Here is a 26,477-nt window from a genome sequence, read left to right as displayed (position 1 = left end):
CAGCCAACTATGGGTACGAAACGCGTTGACGTCATCATTTCACTTTGAATTGGAAACCCATTCAGCATACCGTCAGCCCGATTAACAGCTGAAGTGCAGCTTGTCTTACGCTGCCGGCAATCAGCAGTTTCTTGCTCCATGCTGACCGCTGACCTCCCACCCTGTTCCTAGCTGAAGTGCAGCCTCCATCCATGCTGCCGGCAATCAGCTGTCTACACGAACCGCTCGCCATGCTACAGTGAGTGATTGTCAACAGATATACCTAAGAGCAGAGCAACTCCAGCCACCGCTAAACCCACTCCTTACGCCGCCGTGGTCAGGGCGGTGGATCTGTCGCTGACTACAGGCAGGTACACTCCAGAGGAGTGGAAGCTACATCTGGTAGGAGATCTATCCCAACTAACAACCGGGAATGCTCGCTGGAACCACCTGCACAACAGCACGGAGAGAGTGCTGTCTAACGGGGTGAGCATAACATATCAAACCTGTGACTATAAGCATTCTCTACAATATAAACTTCACCGGTCAGTTTACACACAATCTCTTCACCAGGCTTAATACATCTGCCCCAATATATCCATGTGTGCACAATCTGGAACCCCCCCTCTGATATATCTGACATTGCAAACCACTACTTACAATACCCTGTTGACCAATTGACATTGCTGAATTCTACTAAGCTACTAATATTGTGCAATCCAGCAGCGCAATTCACTTCAACCCTTCCCATTTTTCTTCTTTCTCATGTGAGTCTAGACGGACTCACAGAAGTGCATGCTGCAGCTGAAATATACTTATATTCATCAAGTTCACTTGAACATAATTTAACTGCTGAGCGCCAGGAGGTGTGTCTCGGAGGGGTTCTTTTAGCTCCACTGCGGTCCGCACTCACTCCTTGTTAAAACTCACCCATCCATGTCCGCTGCCGGCTGGCATGTGTCCGGTGGAGTCCTCAGTTGGGCTGGCGGCAGCAGTTCATGGTGGCTCATTATGCTGGCTCTGAAAGGCTTGTTGGATGCGTGGCAGTCTGACTGTGTTGGTAGGTGCTTGGAGGCCAGCGCCACCATCTTCGAAAAGGGCAAAACAGTGATTGGCCAAGTCTGGGTCTTTCCCTCCTCCTCTGTCCAAGTGGCCAATGGCAGCAACTCCCCTCCCATAAAGAGGATCTGCCTAGGCTATCCTGTCAGTGCAAACAGCTCAGGGAAGATCCTGACTCCAAGTCCCACTGTGCTGAAGTTCCTAAATGCCACAGTAATGAAAGGTTTCGTATATATGGTTGTGTGCATTACTGTTACAATGATATTTGTTTCTTGATGTCAAAGCACACTTTACCAAAATGGACACCAAAACAGTCATCAAACACTACATGGAAGGTGTGTAAGCATGTGTATGCCTGTGTAGATAATACAGGGTTGCGTAAATTTAAATGCACACATATTATTAACACAGAAGGGATTAATAAAGTTTATACCAAATAAGAGTGCTTTCAACCAATCAGAGAACAGCATAACTTATATATGTACCTGCAATTATTAGCTGCGCCATTAGCTGCGCCACCAGGGCAGCCCCATTCTCCCACAGGGAACTGCTCACCCTGGTGTAATGTAAGGTAGATATGTAAATTAAAGTTAAGGGTAAGGAATGAATGTTGTTTGCATGTGTGTGTTTGAGGGTTAAATAACAAAAAAATGTAAAAGCATGAATGTTAGTTGTTGGTGCAGTAGAACATCACATGTATCATTAGGGTAGCAAGTAAAAATGTAAAAAATAGGAACATATTAAGTCTTAACATTATTTACAGCATGCAAACACCAAAAACAAAAATAAAAAAAAACATTGGGGGACACATAGATAGTGATTAAAGTTGCACATTAGTACACAATAAATACACATGTAATGAGGGTTCAATTGTAGAAACATTAAGGGAGACAAATGAGGTAATAATAAGCAATTCAAACATTACACTTAGGTTAATTGGAAAATTGTTAGAAGGCAACTTCAAAGGGAATTCCCTTTGAAGTTGCCTTCTAGCAATTTTCCAATTATCAGAATAATTGCTGGTCCATACAAGTGACGCATACGCTACCATGCTCGGCCGTACGCTACCGCTTATGATTGGAGCAGCACGCTGTCTCCGATCGCTAAGGTTAAGAACCGTCCGTGCACGGCAGCGTACGCTCATATGCATGCCACTCCCCCATTGTCGGCTTTTCGCACCGTCCGTGTGGATGTTCTGTGGGCGAACTCACGCTCACCGAAAGAATGCAGGATCTGGTCGGACGGTCCGTACGCACGGCCGTCCGACCGCACCAACCAGAATAGGGGCCCATAGTGTAGGACACATGGGCATATGCATAGACTTGAGGAGAGAAGTTTTCGTACCCTTAGAAGGAAAAACTTGATTACAGTCAATGCAGTTAAATTGTGGAACTCTCTTCCTGGAGAGGTGGTGTTGTCAGACACTATACATACCATACATTTAAAATAAGGTTGGACAGTCATCTATTGGTTAAAAACATTCAGGGGTATAATCAGAACTTGTCCAAAATAAAATCAAAATACACAATTCATATATAGAGATATAGCAAATAGACCATACCCTCTAACCAACGGTTGAACTTGATGGACATAAGTCTTTATTCAGCCTTAATTAATATGTATATATGTAACTTATAGGACCCATGCTCAGCAGGTGCAGTAAAACCAGAAGGGTTTTAGTCACTGTAATACAACAGCCGGGGGGGGGAGGCGGGGAGAGGAGGTTGCATGGCGGAGGAGAGGGAGCCGGGCAGCACTGAAGCTAGCTGAGTTCAGCAATGAACTCAGCAGCACTACCCGGTGCTAATTACTGGCAATCCCAAGAATTCTCCGGGCTTGCCAGTCTGGGCATTAAGGCATAGCCAGGATATTCTCGGAATTACCAGCAAAGGGGTTAAACAAGGTGGGTCCCAATATTAAACCTTGCGGAACTCCACTTTGTACCTTACCCCAGATGGAATGTATGCCATTTACCACCACTCTCTGTACCCCGATTGTGCAACCAGTTTTTAATCAAATTACAACATTTATTTCTTAACCCTAAATTACCTAGTTTCATTCATAACCTTTTTATGAGGCACCATGTCAAAAGCTTTAGCGAAATCAAGCAGTATTACATCAACAGGTTTCCATAAGTCCAGCCCCCTACTGACTTCCTCATAGAATCTAATTACATTAGTCTGACATGATCTATTTTTGACGAACCAATGCTGAGCCTTCTTTATCACTTTCTCCGGTTCTAAGGAATTTTGGAACATCCCATTGACATTTAGTGGCATGTTTATTAAAGTTTTCCTGTGAACAATCAACTGTACACCCATTCTGGAGCAGTCTCTGGAAATATAAAGCATGGTCTATTATGCACGTGTACTGCCCCCCTTCGTGAGCAGCTTTGGCAACTTGCATAGTTGCTGCAAGGATTGGGGTGGGGACGGGGGTTGCCCATAGGAATGCCCAGCTGGGCATTCCAATAAGTACATGGGTGGGACGATGTGCTCAGGGAAAGGTGGTGGACATTCAAGGACATCAGTTGCCAACCCTGTCTTCGGCCCGGCGGTTAGGAGAAATGATTTCTCCTGCGGCAGAGACATGCGAGAGGATGTGTTTTCATTACGCATGCCCTCGCATGGTAATCTGCGGCGGGGGCGGGGGGGGGGTTATTCCGCATGGCGTCTTTGGCACTCTGTTAGCTGTGATCTTCGCAGCTTATTGAGCCAACCAGAATCAGGCCCAAAATAAAAAAAAAATATTTCACCTTTTCATTTTGGCTTATTGGACTCAATGTTAAACACGTTCTATTTATTTTTTTGAACAAACACATTCCTTTTACAATGTACTTCTAATCTATGCCAATGGAACTAGGAACCTTCTTACCGTACTCCAGCTTTCTACTAAGAATAATCTTATTATGCATTGTTTCTAACCTACTACTCCACTAATCTAACTTGTACTATCAGTCTATGGCCATACATTTGGTGGATTATTTTGTATTTATCTGAGACCTGGATCAATAACTAAGTACAGAATCCCAACTCCTGGAATCCCTAAAGGTGGGAGAACTGAAACTTTAGGAATTGGCATAATTTCTAAAGGTGCGTACACACGGGGGGAGATATATTGCTCAGTTTCTCCTTTTAATCAGCGACCAGAGATGGTCACTGATGAAGAGGAACCTCTGCCGCCGGTGCCAGCGAGAACGGGGCTATAAACGGGAGCGCGCACCCGGCAATTTAGTTCCAGCAATTTCAGCCCCTATCGCCCCCGTGTATACACAGCTTTAGTAACCAATCATCCACTATCCTTCTATTATCATCAGGATCTCTGGCTGATATAATGGCATTGTAATAGTGCAGGAAGATTGTCTCTAGTTCAAAGGGGTGCAAACATGTTGTTACTAGTCATCTATAAGAGGTCTCACTATTCCGAATATTTGAGAGCTATCTACTTATAATATCCTAGTAGTAATAAATATCACAATATGCTGTGTCAGAGCGGTTTATAACGTAATGGTGAAATTCCTTTCTAACACTAATCTGGGAAATATTTCCTATATTACAAACATCTTATGGAGGGTATAACTCGGGCACTGTTTCTGACATTGGAAATAGAGCCTGATGCATATCCAATGCTGCCATTTCAGACGATTCTCGACAATACACGGCCATTTTTGTTGACACTTTTTCCACTCAACTGGTGGAACATTGAATTAAGCCTATCAAGTTGCAGACAAACTGGCTGAAAAATGACCCGGTATTCTGTCTGTTAGGATGTTCCGACAGTCAAAATCCCACATTAAGTACCCCCACAAGCAGCTTCTGCTGATTAAAATGAAAGTGGCATGCCTACATCCTGTTTGTGTTTGCAACACATATAAAATGTACAAGGAGGCTAGATATATGTGGATACATCTGTATTAAGTCATATAAATCTAATTAGCAAATGTTTTTAAAGAAAAAAGGCACATAAATTATAATATCCGATAAGCAGCTTCTGAACTGCATTGACTCATGGATCCATCATACTTATCCTTGATCCCATGCATAATTGCATGAATATCCCCCACCCACTAGTGTATGTTCGATCATATCCATCAGTGGTAATTGCCTGATTCATTTAAAAAGGGGGTAAAACCATTTAATCGGCTACTTTTTAATCAATGACCAATTCTTGGAGGCTTGACTGTGTGTCTCCTTACCATATTAGGACATCTTAGTTGTCCTACTCAGGTCCAGAATAACAATGAGGTGGGTGGAGCCCAGCCCCAGCCTGACATTGAACATAGGCCCAAAGGGAAAAATTCATAAACCCGAGTATGTGTTATTACCGTTTTGAAACTTTTTGTTGTTAAACAAACATTTTTTGTGCTATATATATGCCATCAATTCTGATGAATTATTATCTACTAAAGCATTTTTTAACTGTCACTTTTGGAAATTGACACTATTATTATTTCTAGATCAGCTATGGGGCTAGAGACCCGCTGCTGAGTGACCGCACTCTGTATCCAAACTTTTATCGCACAGTTCAGAACTACCAGACACAACACATGGCCATCACAAAGTTGCTGAGAAGCTTTGGGTGGAACTGGGTCGGAATCATCACATCAGATGATGATACTGGTGAAAGGGACCTGGAAAATCTTAGCAAGCAACTGAACAATTATGGAATTTGTATTGAATTCCGCATTAAAGTTTCTCCAATTAAATATAAGTCTGACAATCTTCTGGAGTTAAAAACTTCTTCTACTGAGATTATTGTTATGAGTGGTACAAGTAATGCTATGTCTGTTCTTTTTTTGGAAAGTGTAACAGATATTCTTATTAACAAGACAATAATCCTTCCGGCGTCATGGTCAAATGCAATAGAACTTTTGATTATTAATACACAAAAAGCAGTTGAGAACAGTTTGGTGTTTTCCCCTCCACTATTCCATATACGTGCATTACAGGAGCGTCTGTCCACTTCTCATCCATCCAGGGATCCAAATGACCCATTACTGGAAGATATTTGGCTTCAATACTTTCTGTGCTTGTCAGCAAATTCTTATAAGAATTTTGTCTTTTCAAATATTTGTAAAAGAAATTTGTATAACTGCACTGGTCAGGAGAGTTTTAAACTCCTTTATAATTTCTCTGGAGATCCGGCCACCTACCAGGTGTATATTGCAGTCCTCACCATGGCACAAGCAGTACATGACTTAAGTACAGCCTTAAATATATATATGGAAAAGCATGGTTTAAAAACATTTATATTTGAGCACAAGGTGAGTGCAAGTTATGTGGACTGATCAATATGTAACTGAAGGTCTAATGACATTTATTTACCTGATGCAATTTTTTTTTTTGCAAACTGGTTTATTAAGATTTTCAAGATCAATACAGCAGACATTTGGAACAATAAAACCGATTTAAAATGCAGCACAACATTGAAAGCAAAGGATTTCAGAATTTCAAATGTGAATTGGGGAAACCACCACAAATTTCAGCAAGCAGTATAGTGGTTTAAATCATCCGGCAATTATTATTATAAAAAAAAAAAATAAAAGAAGGAGGAGGAAGAAAGGAAAGGAAAATTAAATTGAATGTAGACAAATGTCATGCACTTCGGGACCAGAAACCAGTGCAATACATATAAACTAAATGGGGGTGGAGGTTCGGTCAATCACTAGGGAAGGAAAACTTAGGAGGACAAATAGACAACAAGCTTAGCTGTAGTACTCAATTCACTGTCCAGTTCTGGACTTAAGAGGGGACATGATTAATATTTATCAATACACATTCATCGATAGAGCGCACTGTGGGGGTTATTCTAGTTCATTCTTTCTGACAAAATCCTTCTTAGATGGACAAAACCATGTGCACTGCGGGTGGGGCAGATGTAACTTGTGCAGAGAGAATTAGATTTGGGTGGGGTTTTTCTTCAAAGTGAGATCTATATTGCAGTGTAAAATAAAGCAGTCAGTATTTTCCCTGCACAGAAACAAAATAACTCACCCAAATCTAATTCTATCTGCACATGTTACATCTGCCCCCCCCCCCCCCCCCCTGCAGTGCACATGGTATTGTCCATCTATGAAGGATTTTGTCAGAAAGAATGAACTAGAATAAACCCCTGTGTTGGTAAGTAAACACATTCATTTATTTAAAAACATAATATTCAGATGAGTAATAAACCTCATTAAAATTACAATAATTGACAAACATAATAATCAACACCTCATATCACACAATAAAACAATATATATTATCTGATGAAACATCTGCTGCATTATCAAAATATGACTGGTTAGAAATTAAAATGTAACTGTTCAGTGATTCAGCAGTAACGAGTCTCCTTTACTATTTATAATTGATATGAATCCAAAGATTTGTAGATGAAAAAATAGTTAATTACCACAATTGAGTATTCTTGATCTTACCCCAATAGTAAAGGAGACTCATTACAGCTGAATCACTGAACAGTTATATTTCAATTTATAACCAGTTTATTTACTGGGATGGACATTCCTCACATGGGGGCCTTCCGCCTTGCATCTTTTTCTTTCCACACGCCCATGCCATCCTTTCCCTAGAATCACTCCTCCGGTTCTGCTTCTACGGTACCCCTGAAGGTGGAGATCCCTCGTGCTGCTGCTGTCTAGGCTAGGGGCTGTGTGTCACAAATTGCGGTGAGCAGTCTTGTTTGCGACCGTGCCCCTTACCTTGGTGCTGACCCATTGCCTGTGTGACTTCAGGCTACAGTTCATGGTGCAATCTCCCCTGTATCCCCTCTGCTCCCTGGGCCTTTGCACTGTGTCATGTGCCAGTTCCATGCTGGACCTATGCTGCATGGGCGCCACCATGAAACCTGTGGTCAGCTGATAGTAGGGGCCAATCACGTTGTCTGCTGGCCTGAACTCTGACCTGGTTACCTCTGTCAGAACAAAGGTAATTCCAGGCACTTCCTGGTTCTGATCACAGTCCATGTTGGCTCCCAGGCCAAACCCTTACTATTACCTTGAATCAGAGATAATTCAATCTTAACCCCTTCCCGACATTTGACGTACATTTACGTCATGGTCGGGAAGGACTTCCCGACACATGGCGTAAATGTACGTCATGAGTTCTAACTGTCACCGCGTCTATAGACGCGGTGACAGTTTGGAGATGTCTGCTGTCCCTGACAGCAGACATCCCCCCTCGCCGCCCAGGGGGGGCAGGGATGCCCCCCCCGGTCGGCGATCGCTGTGATTGGCTGTTCAAATCTGAACAGCCATTCACAGCGTTTCCTGTGTTACCGGCGGCTAAGCCGCTCGGTAACACAGAAAACGGTGGTGATCGGTGCTGTTAAATACAGCACCGATCACCACCGATGAGCAGGAGCCCCCCCACCCACTCACCCGGCAGCCCGGCAGGTCCTCACTAGGGGAAGCGCTGAGCGCACGCAGCGCTCCCCCCTCCCGCCCCCCCCCCCCCCCCCGCCAGGCTCAGCAGCAGCAGCAGCAGCATGAGCTGCTGTAAAAGTAAAAAAATAAATAAAAGACACACTGAATTATATATATATATATATATATATATATATATGTGTGTATATGTGTGTATATAGACATATATATATGTGTATATATATATATATATATATATATATATATATATATATATGTGTGTATATATATATATATATATATATATATATATGTGTGTGTGTGTATATATATATATATATATATATATATATAGACACATATATATGTCTATATATATATATATATATATATATATATATATATATACACACATATATATATATATACACACACATATATATATATATACACACATATATATATATATATAGAGACAGATAGATAGAAAGATATTCCCGACATATGACGTATATATACGTCATGGTCGGGAGGTACTTCCCGACCGGAGACGTATATATACGTCATGGTTTTAACTGTCACCGCGTCTATAGACGCGGTGACAGTTTGGAGATGTCTGCTGTCCCTGATTCCCAATCAGCGATCGCTGTTATTGGCTGTTCAAATGTGAAGCGTTTTCTGTGTTACCGGCGGCTAAGCCGCTCGGTAACACAGTGATCGGTGGTGATCGGTGCTGTTAAGTACAGCACCGATCACCACCGATCGCCAGCCCCCCCCCACCCTCCCACCCGGCAGCCCCCCTCCCACCCACCCGGCTGCCGCAGTGCCAGCACCCCTCCCACCCCCCCACCAGCCGCAGCGCCAGCCCCCCTCCCAAAGCTGGTGAGCAAAATGGGGTCACATGTGGGGGGGGGGGTTCCACTGTATTGGTGCTTCGGGGGTCTTGCTAATGCGACATAGCACCCACCATTCATTCCAGCACCAAATATCACTCCTTCCCTTCTGAGTCCTGCTATGCACCCAAATGGTATTTTTTGGTCACATGTGAGGCATTGCCGTACTCGGGAGAAATTGGGGCACAGATTTTGGGGTGCTTTGTCTCCTTCATTCCTTGTGAAAATGAAAAATTTTGAGCCAGAAATGCATTTTTGTGTAAAAAATTACATTTTTTTACACAAAAATGCAGTTCTGGCTCAAAATTTTTCATTTTCACAAGGAATGAAGGAGACAAAGCACCCCAAAATCTGTGCCCCAATTTCTCCCGAGTACGGCAATGCCTCACATGTGACCAAAAAATACCATTTGGGTGCATGGCAGGACTCAGAAGGGAAGGAGTGATTTTTGTATTTTGCAGCTCAGATTCTGGTGGAATTTTGGTGGGTGCTATGTCGCATTAGCAAGACCCCCAAAGCACCAATACAGTGGAAGCCCCCCACAAGTGACCCCATTTTGCAAACTACACCCCTCAGGGAATTCATCTAGGGGTATAGTGTACATTTCAAACCCCCAGGGGTTTCACCAATTTTGATACAACTGAGCTGTGAAAATGAAAAATTAAATTTTTTTCACAAAAATGCAGATCTGGCTCCAAATTTTTCATTTTCACAAGGAATGAAGGAGACAAAGCATCCCAAAAGCTGTGCCCCAATTTCTCCCGAGTACGGCAATGCCTCACATGTGACCAAAAAATACCATTTGGGTGCATGGCAGGACTCAGAAGGGAAGGAGTGATTTTTGGATTTTGCAGCACAGATTCTGGTTGAATGACCCCTGAAGCACCCATACAGTGGAACCCCCCCACAAGTGACCCCATTTTGCAAACTACACCCTTTAGGGAATTCATCTAGGGGTATAGTGTACATTTCAAACCCCCAGGGGTTTCACCAATTTTGATACAACTGAGCTGTGAAAATGAAAAATTAAATTTTTTCATTTTCACAGCCCAGTTGTATCAAAATTGGTACAACTGAGCTGTGAAAATGAAAAATTAAATTTTTTCATTTTCACAGCCCAGTTGTATCAAAATTGGTGAAACCCCTGGGGGTTTGAAATGTACACTATACCCCTAGATGAATTCCCTGAAGGGTGTAGTTTGCAAAATGGGGTCACTTGTGGGGGAGGTTCCTAACTTTTAGCATCTTATGGTGCCTAGAAACCTACATGGTGCCTAAAAAATAATCTCATAAAAAGGAGGCTCCAAAATCAAGTAGGTGCTCCTTCTATAATGAAGCCTGTGGTTTGGTCAACGTGCACACTAGGGCCACATATAGGATATTTATGAAAACAAAAGAATTGGGGGAATCAATTTTTAGTCACATTTCTCTAGTAAAATGTACTGTGTTCCTTAGAAAAATGTATTAAAATTGCAAATCTGCAAAAAAAATGAAATTTTGAAATTTCACCTACACTTTGTTTTAATTCCTGTGAAACACCTAAAGGGTTAACAAACTTCCAAAATGCTGTTTTGAATACTGTGAGGGGTGCAGTTTTTGAAATGGCATCATTTATGGGGGTGTCTCACATACAAGTCCCTCAAAGTCACATCAGAACTGAACTGGTCCCTAAAAAAATCAGTGTTTGAAATTTTCTTGAAAATTTGAAAATTTGCTATTCATATTGTAAGCCTCCTAGTGTCCAAAAAAATTAAAAGGAAGTTGAAATAATGATGGAAACATAAAGTAGACATATGGTCTATGTTAGTTATTAACTATTTTGAGTGGTATGATTATTTGTCTCACAAGCAGAAAATTTAACATTTTGCAAATTGCTAAATTTTCCATTTTTTTCCGACATTTTGGTATTTTTCACAAAAAAACACAGACTGTATCGACGAAAATTTACCACTAACTTGAAGTACAATGTGTCACGAAAAAACAATCTCAAAATCACTGGGATAAGTAAAAGCAAAAAAAAGTTATCCCCACTTAAGTGATACCTGTCAGATTTGAAAAAAAGGGCTCTGTCAGGAACGCAAAAACTGGCTCTGTCAGGAAGGGGTTAAAGTCCTGACCGTCAACAGTGACTGTCAAAACCTGGTTCAACTACTCAATACTGCAGTCTTCAGTGACAGTTATCATTAGTGTCCTTTCAACACCCTGAGTCGACCACCAGCTGTTGCATTCACCAGAGACTTTCAACATCCCTGTCCTGACTGTCGACATCAACATTCCGTGTCAGCTCCCAGGCCATCAACAAGTTATCTCCGGCTTCCAGGCCATCAACAACATCCCGTGTCAGCTCTCAGGCTGTCAACGTGTTCTCTCCGGCTCCCAGGCCGACAACCCATCTTGAGATGTCCCTCAGTTTCCTGTCCACCATCCTCAGCACAAACCAGCTGCTGCTAGAGGACCAGGGCAGATTGCTGTGACCTGCTCATCAGATGCAGCCAAGTCCAAACCTCCATGCGGTGCTTCCTGGTGAATACCGCTGATGAGTTAAACTCCACGCCCCTGTTCCTGGTCTCCGCCAACTCTCTGGTCCAGCTGCTCCTTAGTGTCCCTGTGCATTTGCTCTCGCCATCTCAAACCACCCTCCTTTCAGTTCCCAGCACCCTCCACTGGTCCACCATGGTCACAGCTAGGAAAACAGCAAACCCTGGTGCTGACACTGTGGAATTGATTAAGCCTGTCCTCCACAGCCCCAAGCATGGAATCTCATCACTGGAAACTAGCTTGTCTCGATCATGCCTCCTTATCTCTCCCCTCCTTTTTTTGTTCTCCAAAATCTCTCTTCACTTCCTGTTCTCAGAAACAACCCCATTACATCCTGTTCTTTAACTCTGCAACCCTCACCCACTGATAAGGTTGCATGACTTTTTCTCAAACTTTTCACAAAATTAAACCTGCAGTGCCTGCAGCTCAGCCAAAGGCTGGAGTATCACATACACTCTGGCTAAAATTTTGCTCATCCCCCTGTAATTTTAACAAAAAAATGTACAGTATATCCTTATACTAACCATAACACATAATAAAAAAAAAACACAATTGCAGTATATTGTACATCACACAAAATATAAAAATCACCGGAGCCAGAAAAAAAATCACATAAAATACAAACTGTAAAAAACATAAGTACTGCTGTATTTTTCCTATGGATTACAGTCTTGAGTTACCAATGATCATGAATGTTCCATTATCTTCTGGCAATTACACCAAGCAACTTAGAACCTGCCCAGCTGATCCGTGTCTCCCTCGTTCACTGAGTCAAAAGGGATTGATGGCTCTCAGCCCCTCCCCCAATAAAGTTTTCCTCACATTGTCAAAAAAAAATTCCAGTATCGACCCTGTTCACGGATGCCAAATGTGACACCCCCGGACGGGCTGTGCTGGGGTACACATGCTCATGGAATGAGATCGAACATCAGGTCTCTTTACAAAAAGAATAGAAGTTTATTTAAAAGTTCACTGTTCAGACAGGGTTGTCACTAGAGACGGGTCGGTCGTGAGTGAAATGGATCTTTTGAATGGTTCCTTTAAAAGAAACAGTGAGGTGCATTTGCCTGAGCAGAGCAGTGCTGGATTAATTTACACACTTGTGTGTGTGGAGTTGAACTCATTGAGGCTCGATGCTGTTGAGATAATCATTTTAGTGGCTTCATCGGACAAGTGGGTCCGGCGGCATATGGGATCTTATCGGTGTCCAGCTTTTCTGCTGACTGTTGGTTACTAGCTGAATTTTAATATTTGTCTTACAAAATTAACATATTGGGAAAATTTACTAATGGGATTTTTTTTCTTAAAGTGAGCCAGCGAGACGTCCGAAAGAATCAGTTCTTTTCACTGATCAGTCAATTGATCACCGCTCTCTTTAGTGAGTCACGTTGCCCATCTCTAGTTGTCACTGTAATTATATTTCAATCCTTATTCTCCTCTCCAGCACAATCTTCATATACAGTAGGTTACAACAAGTTTGCCTCCAAACTCCTAGAACGTCTGACCTATAATCGTCTCCTAAGCCACCTTACTGCTAACTCCATTCTAGACCCCCTCCAATCCGGGTTCCGCCCTCTACATTCCACTGAAACTGCCCTGACCAAAGTCACTAACGATCTACTATCGGCTAAATCCAAAGGCCTCTTCTCTATCCTCATCCAGCTTGATCTGTCGGCTGCCTTTGACACTGTTGACCACCCTCTCCTGCTCAACACCCTCCGCTCCTTTGGCATCACTGGCACGGTCTTCTCCTGGTTCACCTCATACCTCTCCGATCGCTCCTTCTCCGTCTCCACTCCGAGCTCCTCCTCTCCTACTACCCCGCAGCCAGTCGGTGTTCCCCAAGGGTCAGTCCTTGGCCCTCTCCTCTTCTCCCTCTACACCATCTGTCTGGGCACCCTCATCAGCTCCTATGGTTTTCATTACCACCTTTATGCTGATGATACCCTAATCTATCTCTCCTCCCCCGACTTGTCCCAATCACTCCTGTCCAAGGTCTCCGAATGCCTCACGGCCATCTCAGCCTGGATGACCAAACGCTTCCTGAAACTAAACATGGCTAAAACTGAACTTCTAATCTTCCATCCCCCGAACATCCCCTCTTCTCCCACTATCTCCATCAGCATTGGTGAAACCGAGATCACGTCCACCAACCAAACGCGCTGCCTCGGTGTCATCATTGACTCCTCCCTCTCTTTCACCCCCCACATTCGTGCTCTCTCACAGTCTTGCCGCTTTCACCTACGCAACATCTCACGCATCAGACCATTCCTCTCCACTGACGCGACCAAAATTCTCATTCACTCTCTTGTCATCTCCCGCCTTGACTACTGCAACATCCTTCTCTCTGGGCTACCTCTCACCCGCCTCGCACCTCTCCAATCCATTCTTAACGCTGCTGCTAGGCTCATCTTCCTCTCCCGCCGCTCTACTTCCGCCTCCCCCCTCTGTTTATCTCTTCACTGGCTCCCCATTCCTTTCCGAGTTCTCTTTAAACTCCTCACCACCACCTACAAGGCTCTCTCCTCCTCCACAGCTCCCTACCTCTCTTCACTGATCTCTATCCACACTCCCTCCCGTCCTCTTCGCTCCATCGCTGACCGCCGACTGACCTCTCACCTAATCACCTCCTCCCACTCCCGTGTCCAAGATTTCTCTCGCGCTGCCCCCCTGCACTGGAACAACCTCCCGCCACCCATCAGGCTATCTGATTCCCTTACCTCCTTCAAGCGCTCCCTCAAAACCCACTTTTTTCGACTAGCCTATCCCTCCTCCTAACCTCTTTTGATCCTCCTATCCTGCCTCCGTTCCCCTCCGTTCCTACTTATCCTATTGTATTTCGTTCGTCCACCCACCTATTTTTAGTATGTTAACTCTTATGAGCAGGGCCCTCCTTCCTAACGTACTCACCCTACCTCATTACCTCACCTGTGCTCCTGTCCTGTTCTTCCCTTCCTCTACTTCATCTTCGGTCTCCTTGACTATTTTGACACCTACTTCTGAACTGATGCTGATTTTAGTTCTACCAGCTATACCCCTATTTATACTGTATCTTTCTACACACCCTGTACGTTACCTTGTATTTTTTTTTTGCTATGTACGGCGCTGTGGACACTTTGTGGCGCCTTATAAATAAACGTACTACTACTACTACTACAGCAGTTCAGAATCTCCATTTCAATTACTTCAATTGCAATAACAGCATGAGCAATGGTGGGACAGTATCACCTCACCTACCCCTGCAGTCTCTAGGAATCAGTAGTGAGCCTTTTGCATTCTGAGATTACTTTTGACATGTTTTCTCCTCCCTATTTGCTGGGAGATCTCTACAGTCTATTTACTAGGATGGAATCTATTCATATGGGGGCCTTCTGCCTCAAGTGGTTTCTTTCCACTCACCCATGCCATCCTTTCCCAAGACTCACAGCTCCCATTCTACTTCCAGGGTAGGGTCTAGTGCAGTGGTCACCAACCCGTCGCTTGTGAGCTACTGGTAGCTCACAGTAGCTATATGGGGGCTCAACCACTCTGTGGCTGCCTGCCCACCCATCAATCCCTCTCTCTCTCCCACTGCCGCCCGCACCTCCATATCCCACCGCCGCCCGCCCCGTCCCTCCATCTTCCAACGCCTTCCCCTGAGACAGACACTAGAGGTGATATTTCACCTCAAGCATCTGACAGGGAGCACAGCACTAATCCTTCCTGACACTTTTGGGTAACACTGTAGCACTGTGCTCCCTGTCAGACTGTAGCACTGTGCTCCCTTTCCCCCACTCTTCTCTATGTCTTTTTCTCTCCCTCTCTCCTCCCCACTCTCTTTTTGCGCAATCCTCTTTCTCTTTCTCTCTTCTCTCTCTGTCTCTCCTTCTCTCTCTCTCTCTCTCTGTCTCTCCTTATGTCTCTCCTTCTCTCTCTGTATCTCCTCTCTCCGCTCCCCTCTCACTTTGCTCTCCTATTTCTCACCCATCATTCTTTCTCTCTGCTCTCCTTTTATCTCTGCTCTCCTTCTCTCTCCTGTCTCTCTCCATCCTCTCAGAGCACATGCACCCTGGCACACTAATCCCTTCATGCCACCCTGTGCCCCCCCCCCCATCATTTACTTCTGGATCTGCCCCTGTCTGTGTCAGCTATGATTGTGAAGCTGAGGTCCACTGGAGGAGGCGGGGACACAGCCACAACAGCAGCTACTGTGGGAGAGAGGCAGGAGATGTATCCTATTTTCCTTACCTCATCTGCAAACTACACTGCCTGTTGACCGACACACTGCATGGCTGCCTGATGCCTGCTAGTGTCTGCTGCCCTGCAGCCCAACTGATTGATGCCTGCTTTCATCTACCTGCCTGGGTACCAATCTACCGCCCCCTTGGCCCTATCTCCCAATTTCTTGACAACTTTGCCGCCTGGCTTCCACACTTCCTCTCCTCTGACCTGCCATCTGTCATTCTTGGTGATTTTAACATCCCCTTGGATAACCCAGCTGATCCTGGTACCTCCAAACTCCTCTCTCTCTGCTCCTCTCTTGGCCTATCTCAGTGGACTACCTCTCCCACCCACATCCAAGGACACTCCCTCGATCTCGTCTTCTCTCGCTCTTGTTCCCTTACTGACTACACTATCTCGGCTTTTCCTCTTTCTGACCATCACCTCATCTCCTTCTCCCTCACTGCTGCCCCCTCTCCCACCCCCCCTCCCAAGCGCATTGTCTCACGGCATAACGTCAACACACTTGATCTTGCTGCCTTCTTAAACATGCTGTGTCCTCTTCTCGCCCCAATCGCCCTCATGTCCTGCCCGAACCTCGCCGCCTCCCTCTATAATGACACCCTATCTTCGGCATTGGACTCTGCCTGCCCTTCCTCCTCTATCCCCCTTCGATGCTCCAACCCCCAACCGTGGCACTTGCCTATCACCAGATTCCTTAAAAAGTGCTCTTGCACTGCTAAGCGCTTCTGGAAGAAATCACGCTCCCTTGCGGATTATCTCCATTTCAAATTCATTCTTTCCTCCTTCAGCTCTGCCCTTGCTCTGGCCAAGGAATCCTACTTTAAGTCCCTCATCCTTTCCCAATCATCCAATCCCTGCAGGCTCTTCGCCACCTTCAATTCCTTACTCTCCCCCCTCCTCCAGCTCTTCCATCCTCCATCGTAGCCGCTGATTTTGCTACCTACTTTTCAACCAAAATCTCCTCTCTCAGGACTGCCATCACTGCTGCCATGACCTCACCCTCTCCCTCCTTCCCTCCTACATCTCCACTCCCCTCCTTCCAACCCCTGTCCTCATTTTACCCCACCACTGCTGCTGAAGTCCACTCTATCCTTCAATCCGCTTCTCCCTCCACCTGCCCGCTCGATCCTATATCCCCTCCAATATTATCCGTCGTCTCAGTCCGTCAGTCTGCTCTCACCTGGCTCACCTCTTTAATCTTTCCCTATCCTCTGGGATCTTCCCTTCCTCCTTCAAACACGCTCTTGTCTCCCCAATTCTCAAAAACCAAATCTGGACCCAACTCTCCATCCAACTACAGGCCCATCTCCCTCCTCCCTTTTTCCTTCAAGCTCCTAGATCGTCTGACATATAATCGTCTCCTAAGCCATCTTACTGCTAACTCCATTCTAGACCCCCTCCAATCTGGGTTCCGCCCTTTACATTCCACTGAAACTGCCCTGACCAAAGTCACTAACGATTTACTATCGGCTAAATCCAAAGGCCTCTTCACTATCCTCATCAGCTTGATCTGTCGGCAGCCTTTGACACTGTTGACCACCCTCTCCTGCTCAACACCCACCGCTCCTTTGGCATCACTGGCACGGTCTTCTCCTGGTTCACCTCATACCTCTCCGATCGCTCCTTCTCCGTCTCCACTCTGAGCTCCTCCTCTCCTACTACCCCGCAGCCAGTTGGTGTTCCCCAAGGGTCAGTCCTTGGCCCTGTCCTCTTCTCCCTCTACACCACCTCTCTGGGCACCCTCATCAGCTCCTATGGTTTTCATTACCACCTTGATGCTGATGATACCCTAAATCTATCTCTCCTCCCCCGACCTATCCCCATCACTCCTGTCCAAGGTCTCCGAATGCCTCACGGCCATCTCAGCCTGGATGACCCAACGCTTCCTGAAACTAAACATGGCTAAAACTGAACTTCTAATCTTCCATCCCCCGAACATCCCCTCTTCTCCCATTATCACCATCAGCATTGGTGAAACCGAGATCACGTCCACCGACCAAACGCGCTGCCTCGGTGTCATCATTGACTCCTCCCTCTCTTTCACCCCCCACATTCGTGCTCTCTCACAGTCTTGCCGCTTTCACCTACGCAACATCTCACGCATCAGACCATTCCTCTCTACTGACGCGACCAAATTCTCATTCACTCTCTTGTCATCTCCCGCCTTGACTACTGCAACATCCTTCTCTCTGGGCTACCTCTCACCCGCCTCGCACCTCTCCAAACCATTCTTAATGCTGCTGCTAGGCTCATCTTCCTCTCCTGCCGCTCTACCTCCGCCTCCCCCCTCTGTCTATCTCTTCACTGGCTCCCCATTCCTTTCCGAGTTCTCTTTAACTCCTCACCACCACCTACAAGGCTCTCTCCTCCTCCACCGCTCCTTACCTCTCTTCACTGATCTCTATCCACACTCCCTCCCGTCCTCTTCACTCCATCGCTGACCGCCGACTGACCTCACACCTATTCACCTCCTCCCACTCCCGTGTCCAAGACTTCTCTCGTGCTGCCCCCCTGCACTGGAACAACCTCTCGCCACCCATCAGGCTTTCTGATTCCCTTACCTGATTCAAGCGATCCCTCAAAACCCACTTTTTCGACTAGCCTATCCCTCCTCCTAAACTCTTTTGATCCTCCTATCCTGCCTCCGTTCCCTCCGGTCCTACTTATCCTGTTGTTTTCGTTCGTCCACCCACCTATTTTTAGTATGTTAACTCTTATGAGTAGGGTCCTCCTGCCTCACGTACTCACCCTAGTAGTAGTAGTAGTAGTAGTACGTTTATTTATAAGGCGCCGCAAAGTGTCCGCAGCGCTGTACATAGCAAACAAAAAAAAAAAATTACAAGGTAACGTACAGGGTGTGTTGAAAGATACAGTATAAATAGGGGTATAGCTGGTAGAACTAAAATCAGCATCAGTTCAGAAGTAGGTGTCAAAATTGTCAAGGAGACTGAAGATGAAGTAGAGGGAAGGGAAGAACAGGACAGGAGCACAGGTGAGGTAATGAGGTAGGGTGAGTACGTGAGGAAGGAGGGCCCTGCTCATAAGAGTTAACATACTAAAAATAGGTGGGTGGACGAACGAAATACAATAGGATAAGTAGGAACGGAGGGGAATGGAGGCAGGATAGGAGGATCAAAAGAGGTTAGGAGGAGGGATAGGCTAGTCGAAAAAAGTGGGTTTTGAGGGAGCGCTTGAATCAGGTAAGGGAATCAGAAAGCCTGATGGGTGGCGGGAGGTTGTTCCAGTGCAGGGGGGCAGCGCGAGAGAAATCTTGGACACGGGAGTGGGGAGGAGGTGATTAGGTGAGAGGTCAGTCGGCGGTCAGCGATGGAGCGAAGAGGACGGGATGGAGTGTGGATAGAGATCAGTGAAGAGAGGTAGGGAGCTGTGGAGGAGGAGAGAGCCTTGTAGGTGGTGGTGAAGGAGTTTAAAGAGAACTCGGAAAGGAATGGGGAGCCAGTGAAGAGATAAACAGAGGGGGGAGGCGGAGGTAGAGCGGCGGGAGAGGAAGATGAGCCTAGCAGCAGCGTTAAGAATGGATTGGAGAGGTGCGAGGCGGGTGAGAGGTAGCCCAGAGAGAAGGATGTTGCAGTAGTCAAGGCGGGAGATGACAAGAGAGTGAATGAGAATTTTGGTCGCGTCAGTGAGAGGAATGGTCTGATGCGTGATATGTTGCGTAGGTGAAAGCGGCAAGACTGTGAGAGAGCACGAATGTGGGGGTGAAAGAGAGGGAGGAGTCAATGATGACACCGAGGCAGCGCGTTTGGTCGGTGGACGTGATCTCGGTTTCACCAATGCTGATGGAGATAGTGGGAGAAGAGGGGATGTTCGGGGGATGGAAGATTAGAAGTTCAGTTTTAGCCATGTTTAGTTTCAGGAAGCGTTGGTTCATCCAGGCTGAGATGGCCGTGAGGCATTCGGAGACCTTGGACAGGAGTGATGGGGATAAGTCGGGGGAGGAGAGATAGATTAGGGTATCATCAGCATGAAGGTGGTAATGAAAACCATAGGAGCTGATGAGGGTGTCCCAGAGAGGCTCTTTACCTCACCTGTCCTCCTGTCCTGTTCCTTCCCTTCCTCTATTTCTTCTTCAGTCTCCTCGACAATTTGACACCTACTTCTGAACTGATGCTGATTTTATTTCTACCAGCTATACCCCTATTTATACTGTATTTTTCAACACACCCTGTACGTTACCTTGTCATTTGTTTTTTGTTTGCTATGTACGGCGCTGCGGACACTTTGTGGCGCCTTATAAATAAACGTACTACTACTACTACTACTACTACTACTACTACCTAATGCCTGTTGAATAAGTTTTAAGGAGCTTTTTTTATGTTTCTAGATAATGAAAGATGCAAGGTGGGGAATGGAGAGGTGCAGGGAGGACATAATGGTGCAAGGGTGACAGAGGGTGAAGATGTATGGGGGACAGAGAGGTGAAGGATCAGGGGGGACAAAAAGGATGCAGGAGGTTCAGAGAGGTGAAGAAGTAATGGGGGACAGACACATGCAAGGGTGACTGGGGGAACAGAGAGGTGATGGAGGGGTGCAAAGGGGATGGAGACAGGGAGACAACCAGGGTCAGCGCCAACACTAGGCTGCTTTAGGCATTTGCCTAGGGCACGCTGCCACTGGAGGGCGGTAATGAGCTGCAGGAGGAGCAACAGCAGCAGATAAGGTCCCGCCATCGCCGAGGAGAGTAGGAGAAAGAAAGCTGCACGCACTTGCCAAGTTATTCAGGTGAGTGAGCCGTACACCTCTGCCCCCCCCCCCCCCCTGACTGGAGCCCGCCCGGGTATGTTAATCTCCCCCCAAGCTGCTCTTCATTTGTCAGCGGAAATTTTTGGCCCATGTATGTTACTCCCCCTCCTGTCAGCGGCAATCTTCAGTGGTTGGTGGGTCCAGCCCCCCTGTGCCCTGCAGCAGATAGGCAGAAGCAGGTGGACAGCGGCCACATCCCTCCCAGTCAGCAGCAATCTTCAGCCCCCCCGCGCCATGCAGCAGATAGGTGGCCACGCCCGCATCCCCAATCCCCCCCTATGCAGCCAGTGCTTGGCGGCTGCATACTCCCTGGACTGGGTCAGAGCGGAGGGGGTCGGGGTCACCTGGGGTGCTGAAAGGTCTTGCACCAGCCCTGGAGACAACATGCACACAGTGTCTATTCAGAGAGGCTGTGGGCATGGCCAGCAGTTTTCAGAGCACTGGTCATGCCCCCATAGCAGAAAAAAATGGGAGATGTGGCCTTGCAGGAGTACCAGGATAGTAGTTCATGCTGAATGTGGCATATAGTGCCTGGGGCATTGCGGTATGTGGCATAATGTGTCAGGGGCATTGCGGTATGTGGCATAATGTGTCAGGGGCATTGCGGTATGTGGCATAATGTGTCAGGGGCATTACAGTGTGTGGCATAATGTGTAAAGGGCATTTTTCAATTATTAGGCAGATTTCTATTTTTTTATTTTAATAGCTCAGGCAGTTTATTTTGTCTCCAGTAGCTCACACCCCAAAAAAGTTGGAGACCACTGGTCTTGTGTTTGGTGTATCATGCAGGATAGTTATTGGAGCCAATGAAGAACTTGTGGCGTGGTGTCAATGGCTGCTCTGGCAATAAGTGGCCAATGTTTATCAGGATGGGATTTAGACATTTCAAGAATCCTAGCTAAATGCACTGTATGATAGTTGCTGAAAAAATGTGGTAGTTGCAGACCATTATCTACACAACTGCGGATCCGGGCCTACTGGGAAAGTTACTACGGAGACAGCACTGACTAAAGTGGTGAATAATCTATGAATTGCTAAGTCTAAAGGCCATTACTCACTAATTCTTCTAGAGCTTTTAGCTTTGTAACATTTGACAAAGTTTTTCACACACTTCTCAAACAAACACTAGACTCATCTTTCCTATCTGATTGCTCTTTCAGTGTTTACTTCTCTAACTCCACTTACTCTTTACTACCTCTGTCAAGGCTCAGTTTTAGGTGCTCTACTTTTCTCAATCTATGACTCATCTCTTGGCAAACTAATCAACTCTTTCGGATTTCAGTATGACTTGTAGGCGGATGATACTCAAATCTATCTATCACCCGAGTTGATACCAGTGGTTTTGGTCTGATTCTCTGAATGTCTATCTGCTATCTCATCCAGGATGTCTTCTCACCACCTCAAGCTCAATGGGTGAGATTTACTAGAGTGCGATTTTTAGAGTTTTGCATTTTTTTTCGCAAAATGGGCAAATTTGTACATTTTCCGAAAATCACACTTTTTCCTGTGAAAATTGCACATTTTAACCTGTTCATTTTTTCCTCACACTTCAATTCACATCCAGATGTTTTCCCATTACAAAGAATACAACTCACAAATTTAATAGGGTGCAATTTTGGGTAAACATTACAAAAAATAGACCAGGTTCTGACTGGTGAATTTGACAGAACGATTCACAGATCATTGAGATCTGTGCATTATTCTGTCAAACAAATGTGTAAAAGTTATAATAAAAAAAAGGCATGGGGTTCCCACTCCTGAGCATAACCAGCCCCGGTTTAAAAAAAAAAAATCACTGGGCAAAAGATATAGGCTCCCCCAATAAAGTAGTCCCCCCGACCAGAATTTACCTGCCCAGGCTGAAGCCCGATGCTGTTCCCAATGCCCCTTGGGCGGTGGGCACTGGGCTGATAACTGGTGAAAAATAGAACAAAATTTTGTATATTGTTGTGGAAATACAAGTCCCAGCAAGGCTGCACCGGTTGCAACTACTTGGAGAACCAGCATTTGGGGCATTGAAAGGCCCACTGGGACTTGTAGTCCCACAACAGTACAAATAGTTCCAAAAAACCCTCACACCTACAGATGGAGTGCCTCTCAGCCAGTGCTGGGGCTTGCCAGAATGCCCCCACTGGCGAGCTGGTGCTTCATCTGACTGGGACACATGAGCGGCCCACACGCATGCACGTTCCAGTTTCCTGGTGGAGGGGGGGGCGCAAACATGGAGACAGGCAGGGTTAGGGGGGGAGTGGGGAGGTGAGATTGGCCGGTGGCGATTGTCAGTGAAGCGCTGGGGACCAGTGGGTAGCGCCGTAGTAAGGGGATGCACACGCGTCTCGTGCGCATGTGTCCCCTTCCGGCTGGTGAATGCACAGCCAGCCCCTGCAAGAATAAAGGGCACTCTATCTGTATGAGGAATAAAACTATATTACATACTACATTCATCCACACATACATTACCTATGGGTCCACCATTGGCCTGTCCTCTTGTCCAAGTAGAATCCATTTGGGTTCCTGTGGAAATAAATCATACTCATGCTGTCTTCAGTGCTTCACTGGCTACACAGGAATGCTGGGAAACAGGAAGAGCAAAGATTTGTCCTACACCACACTAGGACAAATCTTTGCTCTCCCTGTTTCCCTGAATAAAATACAATTGTCAGTGGTAGCACACCCCTAAAATACAATTTTCTGGTATAAGCCTGCATACCACTATATAAGGGCGCCTCTTTAAACACGTATTCTTTACCACAATCCACAGTCTTGTGCGATTGCACCCAACCTGTATACACAGGAATGCTGGACAGACTCCGCGATCTTCTGGCCGGTACCCACAGACCGGGAGTTAGACCCACCCACCAGCCAATCATTATCGGGCATTGGAATTTCTCTGAACTGTAGCTGTATCCAGTAAGCTTTGTTAATCACCAGGAACCTGGCCAGGCTATATATAATGTACAGTACTGGTGATGCAGGTCTCACCACTAAGGACTTTCCCAAAGATTACAGAGATGAACTTTAAATGGTGAACAGCCTTGCCCTGCACTGGGTGACCACCAGCATGCGAGAGATACTGTAGCAGTTGTGCTATTTTACCAAAACTACTGCTAAATCAGGCTACATTTCCACTCTTAAGACCTTATTCAGGTACCAGACTGCTCGTTCACATGGGGACTGATAGTGGGCTCATGTAATTATCACGCCAGTTGTGTGCCGCCACGGCGAACAGACTGTTTGCTGGGTGCATGCACCCGAGACTGCGGGTGTGTGTGTGTGTGTGTGGGGGGGGGGGGGGGGGGGGCGGCAGCCAATAGTTATGCCCATGGGAATGCCCACTGCTTGCATGAGAGTTCCCATGCAAATGCTGGGCATTCGCATGGAAATCACCCAGTGACATGGCTGCCATGGGTGGGAAGCGGACATAACCAATAACCAGATGTCAGCTGCCCACCCACTTCCTCCCAAATGTGCATGCATAGCAAAGTGACCTGAGAGTCACTTTAGATATGCGTGCAATCACCACATCTTTCGATGGTCGCCGAACATCGAATGATGTGGCGAGTGCACACATATCTACAGTGACTCTCAGGTCACTGAAAATCAGGGGAGTTTCCCCCTGGCCTGTGAATGGATGTTTACAGTATGTTAAAAATCCATTTGCATGCTGGTGGAACATATCCGGCGTGCAGGGGGGGGGGGGGGGGGGGGCGTACTGGCATTCGCAGGGTGGCATCTGGGGGACTTACAAGGCTGCAAATTTGACCAGAATAACCCCCTTAGTATAATGACCCATGAAGAAATCTAGACAGAGAAAAGACTACCAAGCATCTGATACAGCTCGCTGGGGATAAATCTGGTTGTGATGCTTTACTATAATTCAAGAGCAATTAGATAAAGATCTTCCCGTTGAAGAAATAATTCATATATATTAAAACTTTTACTAATTCTAACAGTTTTCTGTTTCTTTGTATTTTTCTTTTTTTTCAAAGCTGAGAAACTTTCTAAGTAAAATTACCTACATTGGTCTATATAATGAAACAATATTTTTTGATGAAAAAGGAGAGTATCCTGAAGTTCTGGACATTGAGAATTGGAAATGGAAACAAATCGGCCGTAAAAGAATTCCCTATCGGACAACTGTTGGCAGATATGATCCATATCTCCCAGAGGACCAGCAGCTGCTTATCTTACCATGGAGAATAGCTTGGAAACACGGAAAGGTAACGGTCTTGTGTGACTTTCACCAAATGTTCCAGAAACAGATTTTGTCTGAGGCAGGATAATTGTTAAAATTTTTAAATACTGTAGTTAAAAAGAAAGTTCCCATTACATGATGATGACAAAAAGTGATTCAATATGTTTAAACATGTCTCATCCACACTGCTTGCTCCATTACCAGTAAGAGATGGCGTATGTACCAGTCCAATGGGTTTGTAATTGACAAATATGCAAATTCTGTACTGTGCATGTGCTGATCTGTAATTTAAAATTTCGGCTTTACTGGCAGTTTGGGTGATGGGAGAAGGCATCATTGGGCAGCATTCCATGAAGTACATTTTCTACAAAAAAGTTGTTTATAATATTATTATTATTATTATTATTATTATTATTATTATTATTAATAGTACTTTGTTTTTATGGTACTTGTGTAGTTTCACGGCGCCAGCATGGCGCCGTGCATCTGAGTCCCATTGCGGGCTCGGTGGCTCGCCACGCTATCTAAAATCAACTCCATGCCAACATGGATAGTGGGGGTATGAATTATCCATGTTGGCATGGAGTTAAGTTAGTTTATTTTAGATAGTTTGCCGAGCGTAGAAACCGGACCATGCAAACTACACAAGTACCGTTTTTATAAAGGCACCACAGTGGATTTTCAGCTCCATACAGAACATATGCCATACATTAGAACAATACTAAAAAAAACCTAGAAGAACACACAGATAACAATTAGCACCACAATTCTCAGTACACAATACAGATGATTGCAAACGAGTTGTCTGCGTACTATGAGGGTGGTTGCAAATGAAAGATATGAACAATGAATGATGTGAAATGAACAATGTAAGAAGTGAGAAGATCTGCAGTTAGAGATGGCAGCTGACTAAATGAGAGCTGTAAATTGAAGTGCAAGAGAAGAGGGTGGTGAGTTCTGAAGGGAGGAGGGTCCTGCTCCACAAAGCTTACAATCTAGAAGAAGTGGTAGACATACAGGTGATAAACTGTAAGGTGAAGGCAAGGGGGCCTGAAGGCAGGAAGTAAGAATGGCAGGGATAGCCAAGACTTGAGGTGGTAAGTACAGAGATTAGCCTTGTTATAGGTTATATGAATGGCAATGCTTTGATAAACAGGTGGGTCCTCATTGTCTGTTTAGAGCTATGAATAGTCAGGGAGAGTCTAACAAAGAAAGGGAATTAATTCCAGTAAAGCCAGGCAACACAGGCAAAATCTTGGATATATGATTATGGGAAGCAGCGACCGGGGTCGAGTAGAGGTGATGGTCATTGGCCACCAAAGGAGGGTGAGAGGGAGTATGTACAGAAATAAGGTTGGAGATGGAGGGAGCAGTGGAGTAAGAGAGGGCCTTGACCATGAGGGTGAGAAGGATTCTTTAGGAGAATGTGAGACATTGCAGATTTTCTTGAAGGATCTTGGCA

General features: G+C 45.5%; 1 protein-coding gene across 1 annotated transcript in view; it reads left to right on the top strand.

Moving 5' to 3' along the window:
* Positions 1 to 26,477, top strand: part of LOC146009443 (vomeronasal type-2 receptor 26-like) — a 59,898-nt gene that overhangs the window by 9,122 nt on the left and 24,299 nt on the right. The window contains exons 3-4 of the mRNA XM_083150115.1: positions 5,495 to 6,301; positions 24,810 to 25,040. Coding sequence (XP_083006241.1) covers positions 5,495 to 6,301; positions 24,810 to 25,040 — 1,038 coding nt within the window. The remainder of the gene's footprint in view (positions 1 to 5,494; positions 6,302 to 24,809; positions 25,041 to 26,477) is intronic.

The sequence above is a fragment of the Crinia signifera genome, chromosome 1, assembly GCF_055691185.1.
Source record: "Crinia signifera chromosome 1, ASM5569118v1, whole genome shotgun sequence".
NCBI classification, from domain to species: domain Eukaryota; kingdom Metazoa; phylum Chordata; class Amphibia; order Anura; family Myobatrachidae; genus Crinia; species Crinia signifera.
The sequence above is the reverse complement of the archived record's forward strand: the minus strand, read 5'-3'. Positions and strand labels throughout refer to the sequence as shown.